We start from the raw sequence: 21,626 nt of genomic DNA, 5'->3' as shown, positions 1-21,626 counted from the left end.
TGACATGTTGTTTACATACTGTAAAAGTACATGCAAACGTTTAACATGCAGAATGCAAACACTGTGTTGTTGACATGCAAAAAATAATAAAAAAAGGTAAAAAAAAAAAAAAAGATCTGTTTACCCCCTCTGTACAAATCCATACAAATGAAACAATCAGTGTTTAAATGAATCAAAGCTCAATGTGAAGTAAAAGCAAAAAAATAAACCTTCTAGGACTGTATTGGCTACAAAGGAAACAAAATGGATTTATTCTCAGAATTTGATCTATTTATAACATCGTGGTTTTAAGATACTTTATTGTGTCAAAGCTTGAGTTTGATACAACACAAGAACTTTGAAACCCACAACCAGATTGAGAATTTATGATTTTAATTTTTTGTCTTTCCATTTAAACAAACAAACAAAAAAAATAAGTAACTGGAGTGTGACAAGCAGACAAAAAAAAATCCACTGACGTCTCTTTGTCCTCAGCTTAATGAATGACTGTTTTTCCTAATTAGTCCGTTGCACCTTGACACAAAGCGGCTCGATCACGTGTTGCTAAATGATCAGGGGCAGAAAATAGAACGGTCATCATAAGCTCCAAAAGACCTATTTAAGGTTTCAAAAGAAGGAAAAAAACAAATGACGTACCCGGTGTAGAAATGAGGGCCGAAAGATTAACGCAACAAAACACTGGCATTACTCATCAGGTCACTGCCGTCACAAACAGTTGGAAAAAAAAGGGAGCTTAAAATAGCAACACATCAAATCTTTTTCAGTCAAATATGACCTCATGTGACTGTCTTTTTTTTTTCTTTTTCTTCCCAGGTGAAAAAAAGTATACTTTAGTATATTTCAAACATACTTAAATTTGTGAAAGTACTCTTTAAGTATACTAAGTGTACTACCTATAAGTATATTTGACGTATACTTGAAGTACAAGTATACTTGTACCAATTTCGAAATTAGAACTTTAAGCACACTTAAACATAATTGTACCAAAATACACTTTTAATATATTAAATAAAAGTATATTTCAAGTGAACAAAATCTATATTTGCCTAAGTGTAAATATACACTTTCTCACGTATATTTAAAATGGATTTTGTGTATATTTTAAAAATATATGCTCAAAATAGAATTTTTTAAAATTCACTTAGCACTACTTTAAATTATTAATTTCAGTATGTTTTAAATTACATCTCAGTGTAAATTTTAGGCTAATAAAGTATGCCCTTTTTTTAACTTCTTTATTTAAAAGAAGGGACCTGGGCAGAAGTTTGCAACACGCAGCAACCTGATTACAAAATAAAACTAATTAATACATATGCAGAAGTATGTATTTTAGGGACCTTTAAAGTGTGTTTAATGTAATATGTAGGCATACTTTTTAAGTATCTACACAGTATGAATTTTTAAGTGCCTTAATAATTTCTTACTATTTATTAAAATTGCATACAATAAAAAAAATGATAATCATGATTTAATTTTTAAGAAAGTACCCAATCCATTTTCAGATGAGAGATGTAAACCCTTATAATCAACGGCATTAGCTCCAGTTCACACTCCAGACCAGATGGTGGCGGTATTTTACACTTTCATTTATTCAAAAAACGCCACAAAGGGAAGAAAAAACTTGAACGCAGGGAAGATAACAGACACTGTTCAAATTCGCCATTTTTACTCGCATAATATTGTCTTCAAAGTAGAGAGGGCCTTGACAATAGTTATTAATTTTGGTAAATTCAAGCTGGTGACGAGTTAGACGACAACACAACGGGACAACAACCGATGGAAATGAAATGTGTGTCACAAAAGGAACCGAAGGGACGAAGGCTGCTAAGTGTTGCTAGCTGGTGGTAAGTTTGCTTATTAATTATCTCCATTTAATTATAAACAGTGCAGTAAAGATATATAACTTACGTTGGTTTCATAAATAATTATTTTATCAATTTTATTGTGACTTGTATGATTATTACTATAGCAATCATTCAGCTTCATGTTATAACTGCATGGAAGCTGTTTGTTGCGACTTATACTTTAATTCATAAACTAACCTGGTTTTAATTAAGCTCCATAAGACAAAGAGACTTTGATATTGTGAGGTTGTTGTTAGAACTCGTTCATCAATGTTTTTATGAAAGTGGAAGCCAGAGAAATCAGGTGTTAGAAAACCTAAAGGCTTTTTTGTCTCAGAAGAGGCTCTGACTCCACCAGATCACCAACCAGCTCTGAAGATGAACCTCCACATCGTCTTCATGATGTAAGTTTGTTTTTGTTGTTTCAATGAGGAGCTAGCTATATTTTCAACAACAAAGACTGCTGTGTTACCAACACCAAGTGCTTAATAAACATGATTTGATTTAAAGGTAACTGGAAATAATTTTTCTCCTTGTTAATCTAACATTTCTCTTTCATACATTTTATTTATTGTTGGCTTTCAGGACCCTGTGATGGACTGGTGACCTGTCCAGGGTGAACCCTGCCTCTCATCTGATGGCTGCTGGAGATGGGCACCACCAGCCCCCCCTCACCACCCTGCAAGGATCAGTGTGTTCAGATCATGGATGGAAAGATTTTAAGGTAGTTTGTCTCCTTAAGTACACACTTAAAGCAGTTTCATAGTTAATGCCAACATCAACTGATTCTATGACATTGCTGACTATTTTTTTCTACTTCTAACATAAACAGGCAAAGAAGACACCCAGAAATGTTTTTCCACCCCAAGCATCCGGTCCCAATCATCATCAGTTCTGATGATGTCACATACATGGCGAGTCCATAACGTCTTAAAATTTTAAGTATTATTTTTTATTTGCCATTTTTCTGTCTTCATTAAAATACAAATACTTTCTCTGTTTAATTGCTCTATTGTTCTTTTTTGTAGGTTTCTGTAAGGTGCAGTGAACGGGAATGTTCTGTCATTGATTCTCACTGTCATGTTTTATGGTCACATTTAAATTTTCATGTTCATTGTGTTCACTTTAGATGTGTAAATTGATCATTTATGTAAAGTTCATAAAGTTGTGAGTAAAATTGGACAATTTTAAAATGTTGGTAATAAAAGAAAATATTTGAATTGCCTTGAACATCTTGTGTAATTAATCTTTCCACATAATTGTAGCCTAAAACAATGTAAGTACTGTAGTGTAGTTATGCATGTCATTTACAAAGATTTATGAGTAATTAAAATTGTACTTTATTAGCAATAGCAGTAAATTAAAAATAAAAATTAAGTGTAATTTAAATACATTACTAATAGTAGTATATTAAAAATATATTAAAAGTATATATTTAATATAATTCTATGATAGAATTAGTACACTCAATATGGAATATTTCTCTTGAATACTACATAAAAAAAGTATACTTAAAGTATACTAAGTACAACTTTAAGTTGTTCCAAAAAAGTAAGTTGAGTATACTAAAGTATACTAAAAGTTGTAATTTAATACTATTTAAATACTACTAAAGTACACTAAGCACAAAAAAGTTGTTCCAAAATAGTACAGTTTAAGTACATCAATCAAAGTATGCTAAAGTATGTTAAAATTTAGTAAACTAAAGCATACGTTTTTTTTTACTTGGGTTCTGCTTTCACTTCTTTGAAATGTTTCTATCTTTACCAGTGACTTCATGTTTTCGCACCAGGATCCATAAAATGAATATTCCATTGTGTAAAGATTAACCATCAGTGTTAATTAGTCACTTCTGCCACCACTCCCCCTGGAAAACCTGCTTCTTGCCTCCCCAATGCACATCTAGTGGATACGTCACACGCCTCCCTGTGTTCAGTCAGACTTTTCTTGCTCTTGCTCAACGTCAACTATGCTTGCCTTAGCTGAAAACCCCCCCAATAAACATTTCATGATTACCTGCTGAATGAAGAAATACAGGTTATGCATAGCTTATATAACACCTGGGCATTGCTGCAAATGGAAAAAAAGAAACTATCCTTTGCATCTTGAGGGCTTAAAATAGAAACCCATTGTTGGCGGTGGGAATTCCACTCTGAGGTCGTACCTGTTGGTACACAAGTGGAAACTCTTGAATCTTTTTTACATTGCTTGCAAAGTTATCCGTATCCCTTCAACCTCTCTTCGCTTTTACTCAAGTTAACCCCACAAACTTCAGTGTAGGATTTTATACAGTACACCGTCAGAAAATACTGGATTGGTGAGTGAAAGATAAAAATCAACCCCATCACAAATAATCAGAAAGCATGCTGGCATGCATTTGCATTCAGTCTGCTCTGAGCAAAATGCAGTGCAATCAGCTGGCTTCAGAAGTCACTTAATCAGTCAGTTTTATCCACTTGGGTGTAATTAAATACGACGGAAGTGTTTACAAATGCTAAATCCATTCATTCTAACTGAGGTTGAGCCAATTTGCAAAGGAGACATGAATATTTTGAATCTCTTATCTGTGCAGAGTTGCCACAGACTCATCTAAAAAGAGCTGTAATTGCAACTAAAGGTGGTTTTATGAAGAATTGACATGGGGTAAAATAGTTTTAATTTTTCCATAATAAATCTAGAAAAATCATGTATAATTTCCTAGTACTTCACTAGTGAGCACTGTTTTGTGTTTGTCTGTGCTTGTAACATGAAAAAAAAATAGAAAAACTCAAAACTCAGGGTATAAAAAGCTCCATCCGGTGACAATCATGTAGTTTTGTAACAAACAACAATGAACGATGGACAAACAGAGAGGAAGGAAGGATGAAAAACAAACCATAAAAAAGGAGGAAAATGGTCGTCTTCATCTAGACATGCCACCTATTAAATTTGTTTTTTATGATGGCACTAAGTCGGTGATACACTCAGCCAGCTGATTTTTTTTTCCAATTGTGAAAATTGCTACACTGTCACAAAGTCCCACATCTAGCACATCCAGGGTGTTTGTGTCATCCTCTGGAACTTTTGCGGGACTTTTTGGCCGCTCGTGAGATGCTGTCACTCATATTTACAGTTGCCTGCCACGTGTAACAAGCTCTGAAAGTCATCCTCGTGTGCGTGCAAATAATGTCTCAGAAATGAGCAGGAATCATTTCCCCTTCAGAGAGTTTCCAAAACATTTCAGATTGTGGTAAAGCATCCTGAGGGTGCGTTGCGAATTCTCCAGTGATATCACTCAGAAAGCAGAGTAGAACAGGGATTTTCCTCGTGAAGCACACTTAAATAGTTATCATGCTTTCACCATTATGATAAGCGGTGAGCTCTTATAGTTTAACCTGATGCTACTCTCAGGTTTGTTGCGTGCGCTTTTGCCTCTGTGAGAGAAATGCAGAGGCAGTGCAGAGAGAGACACCCGGGTTAAATTTCCGACTCACTATTAGCCTCTTGGATATGGATTAGTTTGCTTCCATTGGCACACAAGGAGACGCTGTCCTTCTGCTATCTTTAGAGGTCCTTTGCTCACAATATGCTGAGGCTATGAAACTGAAAGCTGCGGGTCTCCTGGCTACTAATGGAAAAGTTTTGTGTGTGTATGTGTGTGTGTGTATTTGTTTGTTTGTTTGTAATACCTTGTGGGGACCATTCTCCTGATACATACCACGTTGTGGGGACCCGCTGCTCCTTGTGGGGACCGAAGCCTGGTCAGTCAGAAAAGCAAACGTGTGTGTGTGTGTGTGCGCGTGCGTGCGTGTGTGTGTGCGAGAGATAGAGAGACAGAGATAGAGAGAGAGAGAGAGAGAGAGAGAAACCATGGAGCTTAAAGCAGATGAAAAGTTTTGCCTGCTGCTCTTGCCATCCCCCCCCTGCTTTCTTTCTTTTGTTTCCTTAAGTATGGGGTCACTGACCCTCCTGGGATCATGGAGCTGAATCTTTTCTGTTCAGCCCACTGTCTCACTATTATGCGTATTTATCCTCTCGTCTTGGCTAAATTCAAATCTGTATGCGATGGCAGTAACCTCAGCTGCTTCTCTCTTATTTTCAGTCTGAGGAATGTCTCAGATGTATCGATTAGATGCTCCGAATGCTGGTTTTATTCAGTGTGCCTTCAGTAAACTTGCCGATCAGAGGCCTTTGAGGCCTTTGGACCAAATGTTTTTGTGATGTTTCGTCGTCTTTAAATATTCATGCAACAACTTCACGCTGCTGTACAAACGACCAATTAGCATAACTGAAATAGCTTTCTTTTTCACAATTGTGTTTTTTGGCAACATTACATCTGCATCAAAGTGAACAGTAGTCATCTGTTCGCTTGTAAGACATATCAGTTTTATTTCCATAAAATTTACATGTCTTCAAGACTGAAATAAGGCCGGCGAAAGTGAAAGTATTTTCAGCCCTGGCAGCCAAGGACCTGCAGATTTTCTAACTGAATTCATATCTGGGAAACATCTTGTTTTTCTTCTGTAGGATAGAATTACCTTAAGCTTGTTTACATTACATTTGCATTCAACTTTCAGGTCACTTAAGGACAAACAAAATCAGTGTGAATATGAACTAAATGTTTGATGTGTCTTAAGTAGCTTTTTAGGGGCCCAAAAACAAGTGGCTCCTGGTGAAACATTTTGCTTTACAAACACAGTAACTTGCAAAAGTATTCACACCCCACAAACCTTTCCACATTGCATCACATTACACCCAGGAACCTCAATCTGTTTCACTGAAAGGTTAAGTGACAAACACAGCGCATGTTAATGAGTAACCAGGAAGTAGAGGGGAAATACTTAAGAAAATAAATAGCGTAGCTCAGGTATTCAGGCTCGTTTAAACTGATACATACAGTCTAATCAATGGCCCACATGCAAAACACCAAGAGTGGAGGGAAATCGAAGCTGCGCTTCACCCTGACTGCATGGGGAGGGTGTGTGTTTCATCCAGTGTGTGTGCACTGAATGAAACTAAATACAGAAACGTCCCGGAAGAAAACCAGGAAGATGCTGCAAAAGCCTTGAGACTGGGATGGAGAGTCACCTTTCAGCAGGACAGCAGCACTCAACATTCAGAGCAAAACTACAACGGTTTGGTTCAGATCAAAGCGTATAAACATGTAACATTCAGCCTGAGTCAAAGGTCAGATGTTAGATGTTCACCAGTGTGAACGGAAAGGATACATCACAACAAACGACGGCTCTACAAAGTATAGACTTACTTGAAGCTAGTTTACATTACATTTGTGTGCCTTCAGTAACACAAATGTAATGTAAATTGGAATTCCAACTTTTGAAATTGAATACAAAAATGTATAATTTCAAAAATTATACATTTTTGAAACAATGTATAATTTTTGTTCAGCTTCATAGTAATGAAATACTTTGCATTGGTCTCTTACATAAAATGCCACTAAAATACAACACCATCCATTTGTAGCTGTTGTATTGTTTAGGCAATATGTAAAAAAGCCATGAGGTATGATCACATTGCCAAGGAACTGCGTTTTATGCAAAACAAAAGTAACGGCTTTGAATCTGTTGTGTAAAGAAAACTTTAATGAAACAAATACATCCTAATATTTAACATTTGTTGTGCCAACTGTTGCTCCGCCAAACTAAGACACGCAGACCTGTTTCACGTGTGTTAAGCCCTCTGGGTTGCCGTAGTTTTAACCGTTACCCCACAAAGAAACGGGTTTGAATGTCGGCTGGGCAAGTTTGTCAGGTTCTAATTTCTCCCCATGCCATTCAAAATGTATTCGGTTTATTGGCTACTCAAAGGTACCCTTCTGTGTATTTCCATTTCCTGTGTAAAACAATAACCACTTCCTGTTCAAAGAGAACGATGGTTTATAGTTTTATAAAGCACTGTTTGCGTTAAGTGCTGATATTCTTCAGATTGTTTTAAGGCCTGTTTGATATTTAGCCTCTCAGATTAGCTGTTAACTTCAGGACCAACCAATCTGAATTTATCCCTAATGCAGACGCTACAGAGTGTTATACTGCAGGTGACGACTGCCTATGAAACCAATTCAGATATCCATGAACAGATGATGCAAACCTGCCCCCTGCTGGTGAAAGATATACTTACCTCACCTATGTTTGACTATTCAAGACACAGCGTGCGATTGTCAGCCTCACACCGGCGTTTATTTATCACCAGCGGGGTAAATGCCGCTTCTTTAAGTGTGCATTCTGTTAGAGAGACGTGATGCTATTATACACAACTGGATCATATTTCACCAAAGCAACAAATCTCTTCACGCTGCAGAAAACCCAACGCCGTACACCGTTAAAAGTTGTTTATTTCATAATGCTTCTATGTACACAAACATTTACAATGCCCTATATGACGGAAATACAATCCATTATAAGACTACTGATGTAAGGAAACGGGTAGAAAAACTGAAAAAAAAAAAAAAAGTTTTAAAGATAAAGCTGTGAGACGGGTTGAAGTGTTACAGATAACTGCTTCTAAATGCATTAATGATGAAAGATGCGAATGCCTGTGTTAGTTAAAGCAGATGAAATAAATCCAGGGTTCTTTCTTCTGATGAAGGCAGATCACTTTACTCCAGCCGATAATACTTTACAAAGAAAAATGCTTCAATAAAAAAAAAAAGCCACAATACTATATTCTTGTGTTTGAGTTTCAGTAACTGATAAAAAAAAAGAAAGGAAAAAAAACATGTTTCCATACAGTACTGTGATAATATAAAGGATAAGGAATACATTTAATTTCAGGCACATTCAATAATTATAATAATAATAATAATTAGAGCAAATGTAACTGCATTCAACTGAGTTGGCACTTCAGAACAATCAGATTTTGTTACCATGTAGAAACTTACAAAACAAAGTTCAAAGCATAGTTCATAATAATTGTTGACATACTTTTGATATGGAGGCATTCTGAGGGTCATATTTTTGTTTTTTTACAATGAATTCAGTAAAACTTCACATGAAACACAATGTTTTCAAACAGTTAGGAACAACTCTTACTCAGAGTATCATATGACACCAACTTTATACAAATAAATCCGATATTTCACCGTAATATTCGGCATATTTATATTCATAACCAGAAGTAAAATGTCGGTAAATGGCTCCTCGTTTACAAAGTGTGGATGTTGCTGTGCAGCTGCTTTTTACTTTTTGCTGGTCCAGTCTGATGCTTGTTTTTATTATTATTATTATTTTTTTAAACTTTGAAATAAGCAAAGTTTTCTCCTGCAGAGGTGAAAACCTTTGGATGTTTTTAGAGATTAAAATACAAAGAAGTAATCTAAAAAGAAAAAAAAAATCTGGTAGATCTGTACAGTCAGGTTTGTTGTAAAAAGTTGAAACATAGAAGAAAATAGCTTCTGTCTCAGGCTTCTTCTTCTTCTTTCTTCTGAAAAGAAAAAGGCTCCCATGGGGTTTTTTTTTCTACTTTGTATTGCCTGAAGAGTTTATAATTCATCATGCAAAAACTCATCTTCTTCACAGACTGACAAGTTCAGTTCCTTGCCACCGGGGGGCAGCCTTCTCAGGAATCCAGTGATTTTGTTTTTCTTCCATTTGACATCAGACGAGCTGAATCTTTCTTGGTCAGTAGGTAGTTTTGTTGTGCTAGCAGCTGCACACAGCAGGGTGTGTTAGCCCAAGGCAAGCAGGTGCTATAAAACTGTGGCCTCCTCGATGGCGTTGACCCATCTGAAACACACAAACTAAACATTTAGCATTTTAAAAACAAATATCCATATGTAAACCTGTATAACTTAAAATCAGCTTTTTTTCATCAAAATATTTATTTTAATCGACAAAAAAAGCGACGTGGCTTCAGGGTCATGTACTCGAAATGACTGCAAATGAATGTATGTACAGAAACAAGCCCCTCCACGCCTCAGACGGCAGCGCCGACCTGCGAGCGGTGTGCTGGTCGTCGGCTCTGAAGGTGTAGTACAGAGTTTTCTTGTGATACAGCTGGAACACGTTGCTGCTTTCTTCTCCGTCTGGCTTCTCCGTCAGCTTGACGGTGAAACCCTGCAGAGGTAGACTTTCCGAAGCCACTTTATCCTGAAGCAAAAAAGAAGAAGAAAAACACATAGTTAAAAACCATCAGACGTGGTGCAAAAATCACAAGGAGCGGTGAGCAGCGCTGCTGGTAAGAGCTGGAAGAAAACAGCAGGCGTTTTATTTTTTCCAAGAACAGCAAAGCGGTGCAACAAAAACAGCCTGTGCATTTGTGAGGAGAAAGAGAAAGAGAGAGAGAGAGAAGAGACAGAGAGAGCACAGAGAATCCCCTCCATTAGTAATTCAGCGATTTACCGGTGAGACCGAGAGAGCTTGAAGAAAGGTTGAAAAATGGCCCCCGACATCAAGAAAAGGGAGGAATAGATGTTGCAAAGAAAGAGCATGCCTTCTTGATTGAGCCAGAATGGATTTGCATAATGATAATGGGATGGTGGGAGTGTTCTGGGGCTGGTGCGGGAGACTCTGTGCCCCCTCACCTCACGGGTTGTGAAGGTGTAGAGCACCTTATCTTTGAGGAGGAACCACAGCCTCTTCCACTTCCTTTTGCTCTTCTTCCGGCGCTGCAGGCTGCCGCTCATGGTGGAGCCATCCACACCGAGTGACGCCTGGCGACGACGATGGGGCCGCGACAGAGAAATGACACAAACGTTAAAGTGAAAGACTAGAAATGGGTGTTTTATGCTGGATGGCTTTACGTTAACGGTGTCCAAAGTGCGGCCCGGGGTAGTCTTTGTTTTGAGCCTACATAAAGGAACTGATGAACATCGAGACTTTTCTGTATGGAACCTTCAATGCCAAAATTATATCTTAAATAGACAATTTTAGCTGCTAAACAAGTGTTTTTTTTAATTAACTGTGTTAATGTAAGTAGAGCCACAAATCTCCAGCCACTTTATACTCAGATTTAATCACACCTAATAATTAAAACGCACCAGTTAAGGGTTTTCACAGATCTCATTTTTGTTGCCAGGACTAAACTAAAAATGATATTATTACCAACAAGTTAGGAAACAAAACAACTTTTAAACCTTTTGTCAAACATTTCATTAAAATATCACATTTGAAATAAGGCAGGGAGCTAACATGAACCCAGCTGGCAGCTGCTCAGCTCAGCTGTCATGGGAGCCGGACATTCCAGGCGTCAGAGGAGGAGCACAACTCCAGAGCTCCCTGGTGGTCTAGTGGTTAGGATTCGGCGCTCTCACCGCCGCGGCCCGGGTTCGATTCCCGGTCAGGGAACAGTTTCTATTTTCTGATTATCTAACAAGTTGCATACGGTGGACAAACAACAGTGATCTCTATCCCACCTGGCTGAGGTTGGAGCTGCTCTTCCTGGACTTCCACAGACTGGGAGGCTGCAGGCTTTGGAAGACAGCGGAGAGCGGCCGACTGGCCCGATGAGTCCGAGGGCTTGAGTTACCGCACGCTCCCGATATGCTGCCGCCTGCAGACGTGCACAACATTCAACGTCCCGCTGACTCCGTTCTCAGCTATGATCCTTAAAAAAACCAAGGGGTCACCTCTTTTCCTGAGCTCAGCGTAGCAGTGGTCACACACTTTGGCCATTCTGTCCTTCAGGTACTTCAGAGGGTATCTGTTCCTGGAACAGGCTCGACACACCACCTGCTCAAACACATGGAACGGATCAGTGTGCTTTATGTGAGATGTTCAGGACACATGGAAATAACTGCAAACCTACACAGCTCATTATCAAAACATTAATAATCTCCTACATAGGCTGAGCTCAAACAGTCATCGATAGAAATGAACCATCAATGTTGTGGTTCATTTCCACAGCACTGATGCATCTCTTGAAATAAGCTGTAAGCAGATTTGCACGCCAACAAAGCGCTACAACAGAAAGTATGTCTCACTAGAACACACACTTCAATGCTCTTACTTTCTGAGCAGTCTATTAAAGCCTGTATCTCTACTGTGAACCTCTTTCAATGTTTTTTGAACTAGAATACGATATTGAAACTCACTAAAACGTTTATTCCTGCCAGTTTTGAGGAGAAATTAGGGCCAAAATGTCGGATTGATATGTTGTCACATGTTGTAATTTTAGCTATTATATCACTATTGTGTTTAGACGGAGAATTGATTTTCTATGGTATCTTTACATCATGTTTTATTGACGCATGCTAATATTAGCATACAGCAGCTACTCCGCTGGAGCAGTGGTGGCTCATCATCTATTATAAAATTATAAAAGAACTGAGCGCAGCAATTGTAAGTGACAACAGAGCTTTTAGCCAATAAAGAATGAAATGCTAATGTGGCTCCATGTCACTTTAATGTTAGCATATGCTAACATGGACATGGCTGTTTGTTTTCAAGAGATTGTGGGTCGTAGAAGCTCAGCTGAGAAGTAACGTGGGTGATATCATCAGCCTCAGCAGAGAAAAAGCAGTATTTGACGTTTATCTTTCAGATAACAAGCATAAAAACTCGTCCTTTCTTCCTTTTTTATGAAGATCTTTAGAGTTTAGTGGACCGTACCTTTCCACAAGCATTGCAGTGGTGTCGTCTGAGTGTGAGGCTGAAATCTGTGGTGCAGTTCATGCACATCATCACCTGGGAAACTGGCACAAGCACAGGCGCGGCCTCACCGAGAGCCATCCACAGTTTCTCACGGGCCTGTTGGAACAGCGTTGGAATGATCCTCACGTGCTACAGCTAAAAACGCTCCAGTCAACAGAACTCATTTAGCTAATTCCAGTAGACAGATAACCCAGAGATGAATTACAGTTTTTTTATTTATTTTTTTGCCACTATCTTTAGGGTCTTTCATCTGCAATAGTTCACTGAACATTTTGAGGTTAATGGATGTTTGTAATACAGATAACGATTTTATTTCATAATTTCCTACTTTACCTCACTGCATGGACCACCAAAGGTGCAGAGTCCTGCAGCGTGATCCGCGATGGCTCGACTCAGAGTGTGAAACCAATCCTCTCGCTCTCCTACAGAACTGAGAAAAAAAAAACACAAAAAATATTTTAAACATAAAAATCATGTTTTAGACTCATTTAGGTTTCCGACTTTCAGCGGAAGGCTAAACATTTTGCAGCACAGTTTTTATCCTTTTGTATTTTATGGAGAATGCTGAACTTGGAAATGCTGGCAACCTTTTGAAAGTCTCCATTGTGCAGAAAGGTCCTACCCTCAGAGACTTCTGTTTACAGACACTGGCCAAGCTAACTTCGCTAGTTGCTAAAATAAGATCTGAAAACTATTTCGTTTTTGCCTTGAAGCACAAATACAGGGTGACTGCTTCCTCACACACACAGCTCTCTGCTCTTAACATAAATAATCGATGATCGCTCGCAGTAGGAATATTTAAAAATACACATATATATATATATATATATATATATATATATATATATATACATATTTGGAATGCCATGTCCTTATAGCTCTAAAAGAGAAATAAAAATAAGCTGAAACCTGCAGCTGCTGGCGTTGCTCACCTGGCAGAGAGAGTGATCGTGACGTCGGACACCTCGATCCGAAGGCAGTTGAGCACGTTGTCCACTACGGGTTTGCTCACCTGTGTGCGCACAGCAGAGATACGAAACGGGGAAAACAGTGGGCAAGTGTGTGTGTGAGGAAAGCATAAATGAAAATAAGTCATCAGAAAAAATTGTGCTTACCTTCATCCCTGACAGGGACAGTGTGTTTTTGAGTCTGTATTTTCCATCTTGTTGTGGGTAGGTGTACAGCATAATATCATTCATCTGTTCGGGAGAGAGAAAAAAAGAAAATCGGAGGAATGAGATTGAGATCATTCTAATTGGATAAATGGGAAGCCTAAGATTTATCAACGATAACGTATATAATGCATGTAATACCTCCCTCCGACACAAGGTGGCGGTTCAGCTCTGCTTCAAGAGAGTCTCTATTTAAAGTGCTTGTTCCGAGTTTTTTTGTTGTGTTGCAGTATTTATGAGCAGTCAGTGTCTTACCTGCGGTGGTCAGCAATCCGAGGTTGGAACTATAAGAAGAATTTCTAAAAGCAGGAATCCCTTCATGATTCATGGCTTTTTACTGACTTTTCATGTTTTAAATGAAATGACAATACAAGTAAATAAAAAAAAAAAAAATTTCCTCAATTTTGGGTGTTTTCTTTTCAGTGGTACTTTAAATGTCCCATTCCCATGCCTGCACACAGCAGAACTTTAAAGCAAATGTTTGTTTGGATACAGCAATAAAGAGTTCTAATAAGCCCAACACGCCATTGTTTTATGAAAGGTATTTCATAACACAGACAAAAGAAATGACATCATTGGTCACACCTAATGTGTGCTCTAAACATCCGCTGGGGCCCGAGGGGCAGCATCCAGGAATTCTCCGCCCTGCTCCGGACCCCCCACCACCCAGAGGCTTCTCAGGCTACAGAGGAGCAGGACTGGGTGGAGCCTGTGCCACCTTCACCACAACAACAACACACAAACAGTCCCACTAATCTTTTTGTTGTTTGTTTTGTTTCTTTTTTAGCTAGGTGGCTGGAGACAAAACAGTGCGTGGCAGCCAAGCCGGAGCGACCTTTGGGCTGCGGCCACCGGGATTTTTTGGGAGCTCCACCCTGTGCTGCTCGTTTACTGAAAGATTCCTTCCACAGAGACGCCGACGTGGGCTGAGCAAACAGACTTCGCAGGGCTGACCCATGAGTACGCGACCCCCTTTGCGCGTCATATTTCATTTTTCAGCTGTCCATTTGCCTTCCTCCTTCCTTCTGTTAATTCCTTGCTCAATCTAAGGGCGTTTTCACACCTGATAGTCCGGTAGACTCGGCTCGATTGGGGACCAAAAATGCAATGTTTGTTACATTTCCAGTTGGACTGGTTAGCTTTCACACTGTGTCGAACGATATGAACTAATTGCTTCCTGTTTCCTCCCTCACCTGTGGTGGCGCTGCTCTAAGAACTTACTGAGGAAAACAACATAAAAACCTCTGTAGAAGACATGAGCGCAATTTCCTTCTTCGCAAAATGTAAACAAAAGTGGACTAGCGTCAGATTTTTAGCAGTTGTAGTTTCTGTTTTGTCGTCACGAGCCATTTCTCACACGTTTGTTTGGGTAGTATTTACCCAGAATGCACTGTGCTACGGTCGGCATCCTGTTTTTGAAGGAGTCTCCGGTCCGCTTCCATCCACGTTTGCAATCGAACTGCGCCATACTTTACTTGTACCGAACTAAGACATAGGTTCATGCCTCTGCAAACAGAACCAGACTTTCTAGGCAAACACACTAGAATTCGATTAAAGCGGACTAAACGGGGCTGGTGTGAACACACCCAAGTTGGTTTTATTTCTTCTCTTGGCCAAGGATTGGTTGCACCTTTCGTGTGTCTCTGAGCAGACTGATAGCTTTCCATCTTCACAGTTTGGACTCTCCATTGCTAAAAGCCCCCAAAATACCAACCAACCCTCTGGTGACAGCAGACTTTAGGGGGGTGGATATGACTTTACAGTAAACGTGTTTAGCTGCAGGTGGAAGAAGACAATGGAGGACGTGTCGGCGCAGAACGAGAAAAGACTAATTAATCCACGGAGCATCTTTATGTTTTAGTTGGATTAACCAAGAGGAGCCCAAACCCTAAACGCTGCTCCTGCGGATGTCTCGCCGAAGCATATTTCATAACATGAGACAGCGCTGATTGCACATGGAACAATAGAGTGGGCTTCTCCATTTCACATTATGTGTTTGTGTAACACCCCCGCCCCTCCTCTGCCGCCTCCTCCCCACATTCTACAGGGTGTCTGGCCTTCACTTCGCTGTCAGTCCCCCTCCCAATACACAGGAAGCCGGCATCCAGTGACCCACACCAAACATCCTGTAAGGAAGCGGGGCCCTTGAAAACAAGTCCTGAGAGGGGTGGAGAGGAGACAAGTGGAGAGGGAGGACCTTGCTGGACGGGTGTGGTGTTTAGTGGAGGTCCAGCAGCCTTGGCCTCGCGCCCCTCCGCCCTCACAAGCTCACCTACCTCCACCCAACATTCCTTGACACAGATAAAGCCAGCAGCAGGTGCCTTAAACCAGAAGTCCCTAATCAGACTCATTAGGTCCTGAGATTCTCTACAGAAATGCGTCCTGATCATGAAAATTATTATTGTAAGGTCTTTTTATGTACAAATTCAATAATATACAGGGTTTGCGTTATCTTCTTGGTGGGTTGGAAGGTTGTACAAACCGCTTATATGAGGACTAATTGTGGTTAATGTGTCAGCAGTATGTGGTAATAACTTGAATCTATGGAGAGTGAAGAGTGCCACATTACAATGAACCAATAACTTATGAAATAATTATTCAAATATTTAATGAAGTTATTAAAACTGTAAATAAATTCAGAAATCCTTTATTAAATATAGAATTAATTGTATGTGTCGTATGTGTCTCAATCAAATATTGATTTCATAAAAAAAAAATTATATATATATATATATATATATATATATATATATTGACCTCACAGTCATAACAAACTTGGAAGAAATTACCTTGACTTTCTCTGTGTAGCAACCAATCAGACGTCAGGGTCTCTATAGAAGAAGCTTTGATCCCGCCCACTGAGTTCGATGGTGAGGTTGACCGTTTAAATAAATTTATGATTGGAAAGGGAACCTGAAATAAGTAAGTCACTAAATATATATATATATATATATATATATATATATATATACTGCTCAAAAAAATAAAGGGAACACTTAAGTGTTCACTTAAATGTTTAAGTGTTCCCTTTATTGTTTTGAGGAATGTGTGTGTGTAGTTTTTAAAAGGAAATCAATACATTTACATAATCCACATATAATGAATTCTATATTTAATAAATAATTTCTGTATTTATGTACAGTTTTAATAAATCAAGGACACATTTAAATACTTTTTTAAACCAATTTTTCCATTCATTGTATTTTGGCACTCTTCACTCTCCATATATATCATCTGGTCTTTTTTTCATGAAAATACTGAGGATATTGTCACAAAATAAGATATTTTAAGTTTGTAGATGACATCATGATGCCTGTTTCAAATGTGAAGAGTGTGAGTTAACATCAATTTGCAAGCCTTTTACCAGAATCCTCTATTCTGGGCTTTGACTGGTCCATTCTCACACACGTATACTCTTCAATCCAAACCATTTCATTGGAGCTCTGGCTAGTGAAAAACTATGAGCTAATGTGTGTTGATCTGTAAAATCTCAACTAGACTCCCTGACACCTGAGGCTGTAATGAGACAGAAAGTGAAACAGTCGAAGGGGTACAAATACTCTAAAAGTGTCTCAATAAGCCTATTTTCATGATGTGGGGGTAAAAGTTCAGCGGACGGAGCTGCAATACCAGAAACAGATGCCGTGGTTGCCTGCTCTTCCTCGAGACCTTCATGAGCGTCCCCTCTTTGACGAATATCTGCCAAGGACAAGAACCGTTAAAACCTTTTATTCAAATCAAAACAGCTGATTTGCTGCCGTGTAGCTTCATGACTCTCACCCTTCCGGGCTTCAGAAGGTCCCTCTTCCCCTTCACGCTGTACTCTATGTGGACCAGACGCAGCAGGTTCTCCTGCGGGAGATCGAAGGATGAAACACAGAGGACGATCGCCCGACGACACATGGACAGTTTATTTCTGAACGAACGTGTGGAAGGTGGAAAGGGAGGCGATAACTTTGTGTCGCCCCCCGACCCCCGTCTCTCAGACTGTGTGTGTCCGTATCAGTGGGTGTGCGAGGAGGAGGAGGAGGAGGAAGAGCAGTGCGATAAACAGAGGAGGGAACCTAAAGAGTCACGGGGGAGTCTGACAGTGAAAGACCTGAAGGACATTGAGGAAGTGTTGGTCAATTATCTCCACCAAGTCTTGAAGTTTAAGAAGAACCGTAAGTCATGTCCAGCATTACACTGCCTCCTTTGTTGTGTCACATAAACTTTCCTCAGTTAATCGCCTAGTAGGGATCGACCTCTTTTCCTCTCTGGCATGCCATCATTCAGAAGACAGATTCACACGGAGGAACCGCTCTTTGAGGCAGGACTTAAAGACCTTTGGAGACTAAAGCTAAAGCCGCAGCAGTAAATGGGACACACTATGAACCCAGGTTTAGAAACTCACCCCTTGTTTCAGGTCGTCGTTGGCCTGGTCCGCCACCTCAGACACGATCACCAGCGCAGCTGCAACAGAAACAGAAAACAGAAAACAGAAAACGAGTTAAAAGCGTTCGACGGGGCGACACGGTGCGTCGGTGCCAACGCATGCTGATCAGCTGCTTGTGAGCTTCAGATCACGAATGGAAACACGTCAGGAGACGATTGAATTACCCTGAGTGTCCTCGTATTCTTTGGAGTCCGGAGAAAGGTTGTTGAGATAATCTGGAGAAAGCAGATTAAGAATGAAAGACGTGAGCGTCAAATCAAACAGAACGCATCTACTGATAAATTACGTAAACTTCTGAAGCACTTTTTCAAGTCTAAAGTATTGACTCCCGTTATTATAATTGTAGATGTTTATTTGCAGCATTACAAATTACTCAGTTACTAGTAAAAACTTTTCTGACTTTGTTTTTTGTAGCTGACTTTTTCACCACGGTGCAGTGGAAAAATTACTAATTTGTTTTGTTTCTTAATTTTATATCAGAACAGATTTCAACATCAAGTAATAACCTGAGCAAAAGATTTATGACTTGCAGGCAATGGTATCCTTGGACAATGCACAGTTGGCTCCACCAGAAATCGCACAGTTCATCAATAGTCAAGTTTGTCATTCGAAAGTGCTGGATCTATGATTCTTCTGCAAAATCTTCCATTACACTTTCCCCAAAACGAAGCGATTTTAATGGAATTTATTATTTAACGGAAACGCCACAATTGCAAAATGAAGTTTTTCCGACATCAGCGTAATATCGAAAACATTTTGCTTACGTTTGTAATAAAAGCGCAGATAGTGACCATTTCTAAATTTGGACTTTTTCCAAACCGGACTGTAAAAAGCGATGCAAATGTGTGTAACCTTTCTTCCTACGTTTTTGCATTATGAAGCTAACTTCCTCAAGTGCTGACAACGACTTTATTTTCTGTGACGTCTTCCTCTTAGTTTTTAAAATCTGAGCGTCTCTGTGTTGTTACCTGTGAGTAGCATTCGATACTGAAGAACTCTCACGATGACTTGGAGCAGCTGGTGTTTCATTGGGACCTCCGGTTCTTCTGGACTTTTAGTCTACACACACACACGCAAACACACGCACACACACGCACACACACACACCTATTACATTTTCAACACATTAAAAAGCACATTCCAGCATATTCCACTTCTAAAATTGGAAGAAAAAGAAGCACCAATCGTGCCGTATCCAATCCGCAAAAGAAACCCTGAAATAATTTCAATATCTTCTTGTCCAACCAAAGCTACATCTGTGCTACCACCGGGAAAAGCCACGTCCCTGTGTCTTCCAAACGAGGGTCGCCGCTTTAACTCAAGTGTCTTGAGGCAAGGTAGTCGTCGACCAAGAGGGAAATGTTTGTCAGGGTGACCTTGAGGCACAAAAACCCGGAGAGCGGCCCTATTCTTCTGCTCGATGGAGTCGTTTGCAGGTGAGAAAGGACAGAGAAAGGGGGGAACTATCAAAGAGAGCATTGGAAAATCAATCAGGATCTAATTGTCTGTGACAGGTATTTATGCCCTGAGAGGTTGAGGAGCGGCAGGGGTTCTTGGGTGCAAACACACAACCACACACACACACACACACAACCTCTCACACAAACACGCACACACCATCTTTTCTAATCCAATGAAGTCCTATCCTTCATTAGACAGGCACAGATAGCACCCCGCGGGAAAGCAGCATGTTCGTCTTTATTTACACTGCACACACACACACACACTCACACTCACACGCATACGCACACACACACACACACACACACACACACACACACACACACACACACACACACACACAAATATAAAACGTGTCAATGATATGTTCACACTTTGGCACAAAGCTTGAGCTGGTGATGAGATGATGTGAAAGGAACGAAGGTGCTAACCCTAAAAAAAACTGTTTTTTTTTCTCTCTAAAGAAAGCCCAGAGTTGTAGCCCTGATCCACCCAGCAGATCAGCTCCCCGTTATCAAGCCTGCTTGTTTTCAGAACATCCGCTCGACGCCAGCGTTGCTTGCAAATTGTCATCCAATTGACACTTGTTCAGAGGAAGTGTTGTTCCAGAGATGGTAATTAGCTTGTGGTTTGTTTGAGTGAGCAAACCAAACGGAGGGGAGAAGAAGGAGAAGGACGCCTCGCGACGGTAGATAAACACACACGCGCGCGTATACACACGCAAGCACGCACTCACGCACGCAGGTGATCTAATTGGGGAGTTGTAAAGGAGGCTGCTTCTCTAATTAGCTTCTGTCTGCCTCATTGCCCAGCTGCCTTTACAAGGAATTCGCTCCATCCCTCTCTCCTCTCTGTGTCCACCTGCTGCACAGCCTCATCGGACACACACACACACACACACACACACACACACACACACACACACACACACACACACACACACACACACACACACACACACACGCACACACAAAGAAAGCAAAGGGACGCTTCGGCGTGAACAAAAATCAGGCGGAGGAGTCTAGGAAAAGTGATTTCATGAACCCAGTTTGAGGGGATCAACACAGTGTGTGTGGCTACGGACAGGCAGAAACAACATACGAGCAGAAACACGCTTCGCACGTAGGAGACACACATGGATCGAACGCGGCTCTGGTCGATGTTTGTGGATGGCGCGGGTAAACAAGCAACTGGCTGTTAAATGGGGGAAGGGGGGCGAGGAGTGGGAGTGGTGGGCTGTAATCCGGTAAGGGTTGAGCTCTGATCCGATCGGGGGACTGCAGCTACTTCATCACTGTCATCACCACATCCACAATGAAATTACTACCACTTACACCGCAGGACTTTAGCTTGCAGCGGGAAAAAGGTGAGTGCACAAATGAGGTGTTGAAAGAGAGAGGATTGGAGGACTAAAACGCAGCCAGAAGAGAAAACAACGTTTATCAGAAATAAGCACGTACATGTGGGTGTACTTACTTACGGTATTATTTATTTTCCAATCACATAGTGCCGTTTTATAGCACAATCAAGTAACTATGACACCTTCAGTTGTTCTAAGGTGCGACTTAAAAGAAGTCTGTAATGCCTTGACGCCTTGAAATTGGGCTTCTGTCTCTTTAAGAAGCTCCTGCTCTTTCTGACAACATCACTTCTATATTAAGCTTTTAACGATGTTTTAACCAGCTTTTCACAGAAAACTAGCTTGTATGACAACCTCAGCAGATGAACAGTTCCACCAAGTGCTTGCTAATTGCTGCTGCTAGTCTGAAGGAGTTGAGTGGTGAAGTCGCAGGGGAGTGTTGCTCTGTGAGGCGGAACAGCTGCAATGCATGAAAGGAATCAAAGCAAAACGTTTAGTAAATGCAGACTGACGACAAAGACTGGGTAATGGAGATGCACCAATGCATCATTCAGGCAATGATTTTATCCAGAAGCAGCTGGTGACACAGCGGTTCTGCAGAAAACATCGTTGGAACATGTCGACAAGACCAAATGGTATTTATCACAATTTCCCTTGTGTGAAGTTATTCGATAACGAAATCTGTAATACAGTCTAGTTCGGTCCTCTTTTTATCTTGTGCATACTGAAATCTATGCAGAGCTCTCATGTCTGGCTTGAAAGTTTCAC

The 21,626-nt window shown here is 40.2% G+C and overlaps 1 protein-coding gene, 1 long non-coding RNA gene and 1 other non-coding gene across 5 annotated transcripts in view; 2 read left to right on the top strand and 1 right to left on the bottom strand.

Annotated features, from left to right (window-relative positions):
• The first annotated feature begins 1,364 nt into the window (after nucleotides 1–1,364).
• Nucleotides 1,365–3,066, top strand: LOC145551576 (uncharacterized). 2 transcript variants are annotated; one of them, XR_014087445.1, is made up of 4 exons: nucleotides 1,365–1,844; nucleotides 2,182–2,248; nucleotides 2,430–2,568; nucleotides 2,677–3,066. It is a non-coding gene; the product is annotated as an uncharacterized LOC145551576 (long non-coding RNA). The 2 variants fall into 2 exon arrangements; XR_014087444.1 differs by having other exon boundaries at nucleotides 1,366–2,248.
• Nucleotides 3,067–8,157: 5,091 nt separating this feature from the next.
• Nucleotides 8,158–21,626, bottom strand: part of fgd5a (FYVE, RhoGEF and PH domain containing 5a) — a 40,588-nt gene continuing 27,119 nt past the window's right edge. The window contains exons 8-21 of one of the 2 annotated variants that reach the window (XM_008409583.3): nucleotides 19,006–19,096; nucleotides 18,202–18,252; nucleotides 17,996–18,054; nucleotides 17,383–17,454; nucleotides 17,233–17,301; nucleotides 13,546–13,629; nucleotides 13,363–13,442; nucleotides 12,764–12,860; nucleotides 12,389–12,526; nucleotides 11,407–11,509; nucleotides 11,194–11,330; nucleotides 10,390–10,491; nucleotides 9,774–9,928; nucleotides 8,158–9,565 (exon numbers count right to left, since the gene is read on the bottom strand). In XM_008409583.3, coding sequence (XP_008407805.1) covers nucleotides 9,529–9,565; nucleotides 9,774–9,928; nucleotides 10,390–10,491; nucleotides 11,194–11,330; nucleotides 11,407–11,509; nucleotides 12,389–12,526; nucleotides 12,764–12,860; nucleotides 13,363–13,442; nucleotides 13,546–13,629; nucleotides 17,233–17,301; nucleotides 17,383–17,454; nucleotides 17,996–18,054; nucleotides 18,202–18,252; nucleotides 19,006–19,096 — 1,275 coding nt within the window. In that variant the 3' untranslated portion in view covers nucleotides 8,158–9,528. Of the gene's footprint in view, nucleotides 9,566–9,773; nucleotides 9,929–10,362; nucleotides 10,492–11,193; nucleotides 11,331–11,406; nucleotides 11,510–12,388; nucleotides 12,527–12,763; nucleotides 12,861–13,362; nucleotides 13,443–13,545; nucleotides 13,630–17,232; nucleotides 17,302–17,382; nucleotides 17,455–17,995; nucleotides 18,055–18,201; nucleotides 18,253–19,005; nucleotides 19,097–21,626 lie in introns of both variants that reach the window. The other variant, XM_008409582.3, reaches the window with a different exon arrangement.
• On the top strand, nucleotides 11,054–11,125 carry trnae-cuc (transfer RNA glutamic acid (anticodon CUC)). Its single transcript has one exon. It is a non-coding gene; the product is annotated as a tRNA-Glu (tRNA).

The sequence above is a fragment of the Poecilia reticulata genome, chromosome 5 (genome assembly GCF_904066995.2).
Source record: "Poecilia reticulata chromosome 5, P_reticulata-male-v2, whole genome shotgun sequence".
NCBI classification, from domain to species: Eukaryota; Metazoa; Chordata; class Actinopteri; order Cyprinodontiformes; family Poeciliidae; genus Poecilia; species Poecilia reticulata.
Note: the sequence above shows the minus strand (reverse complement) of the source record. Positions and strands in the feature narration are given on the sequence as shown.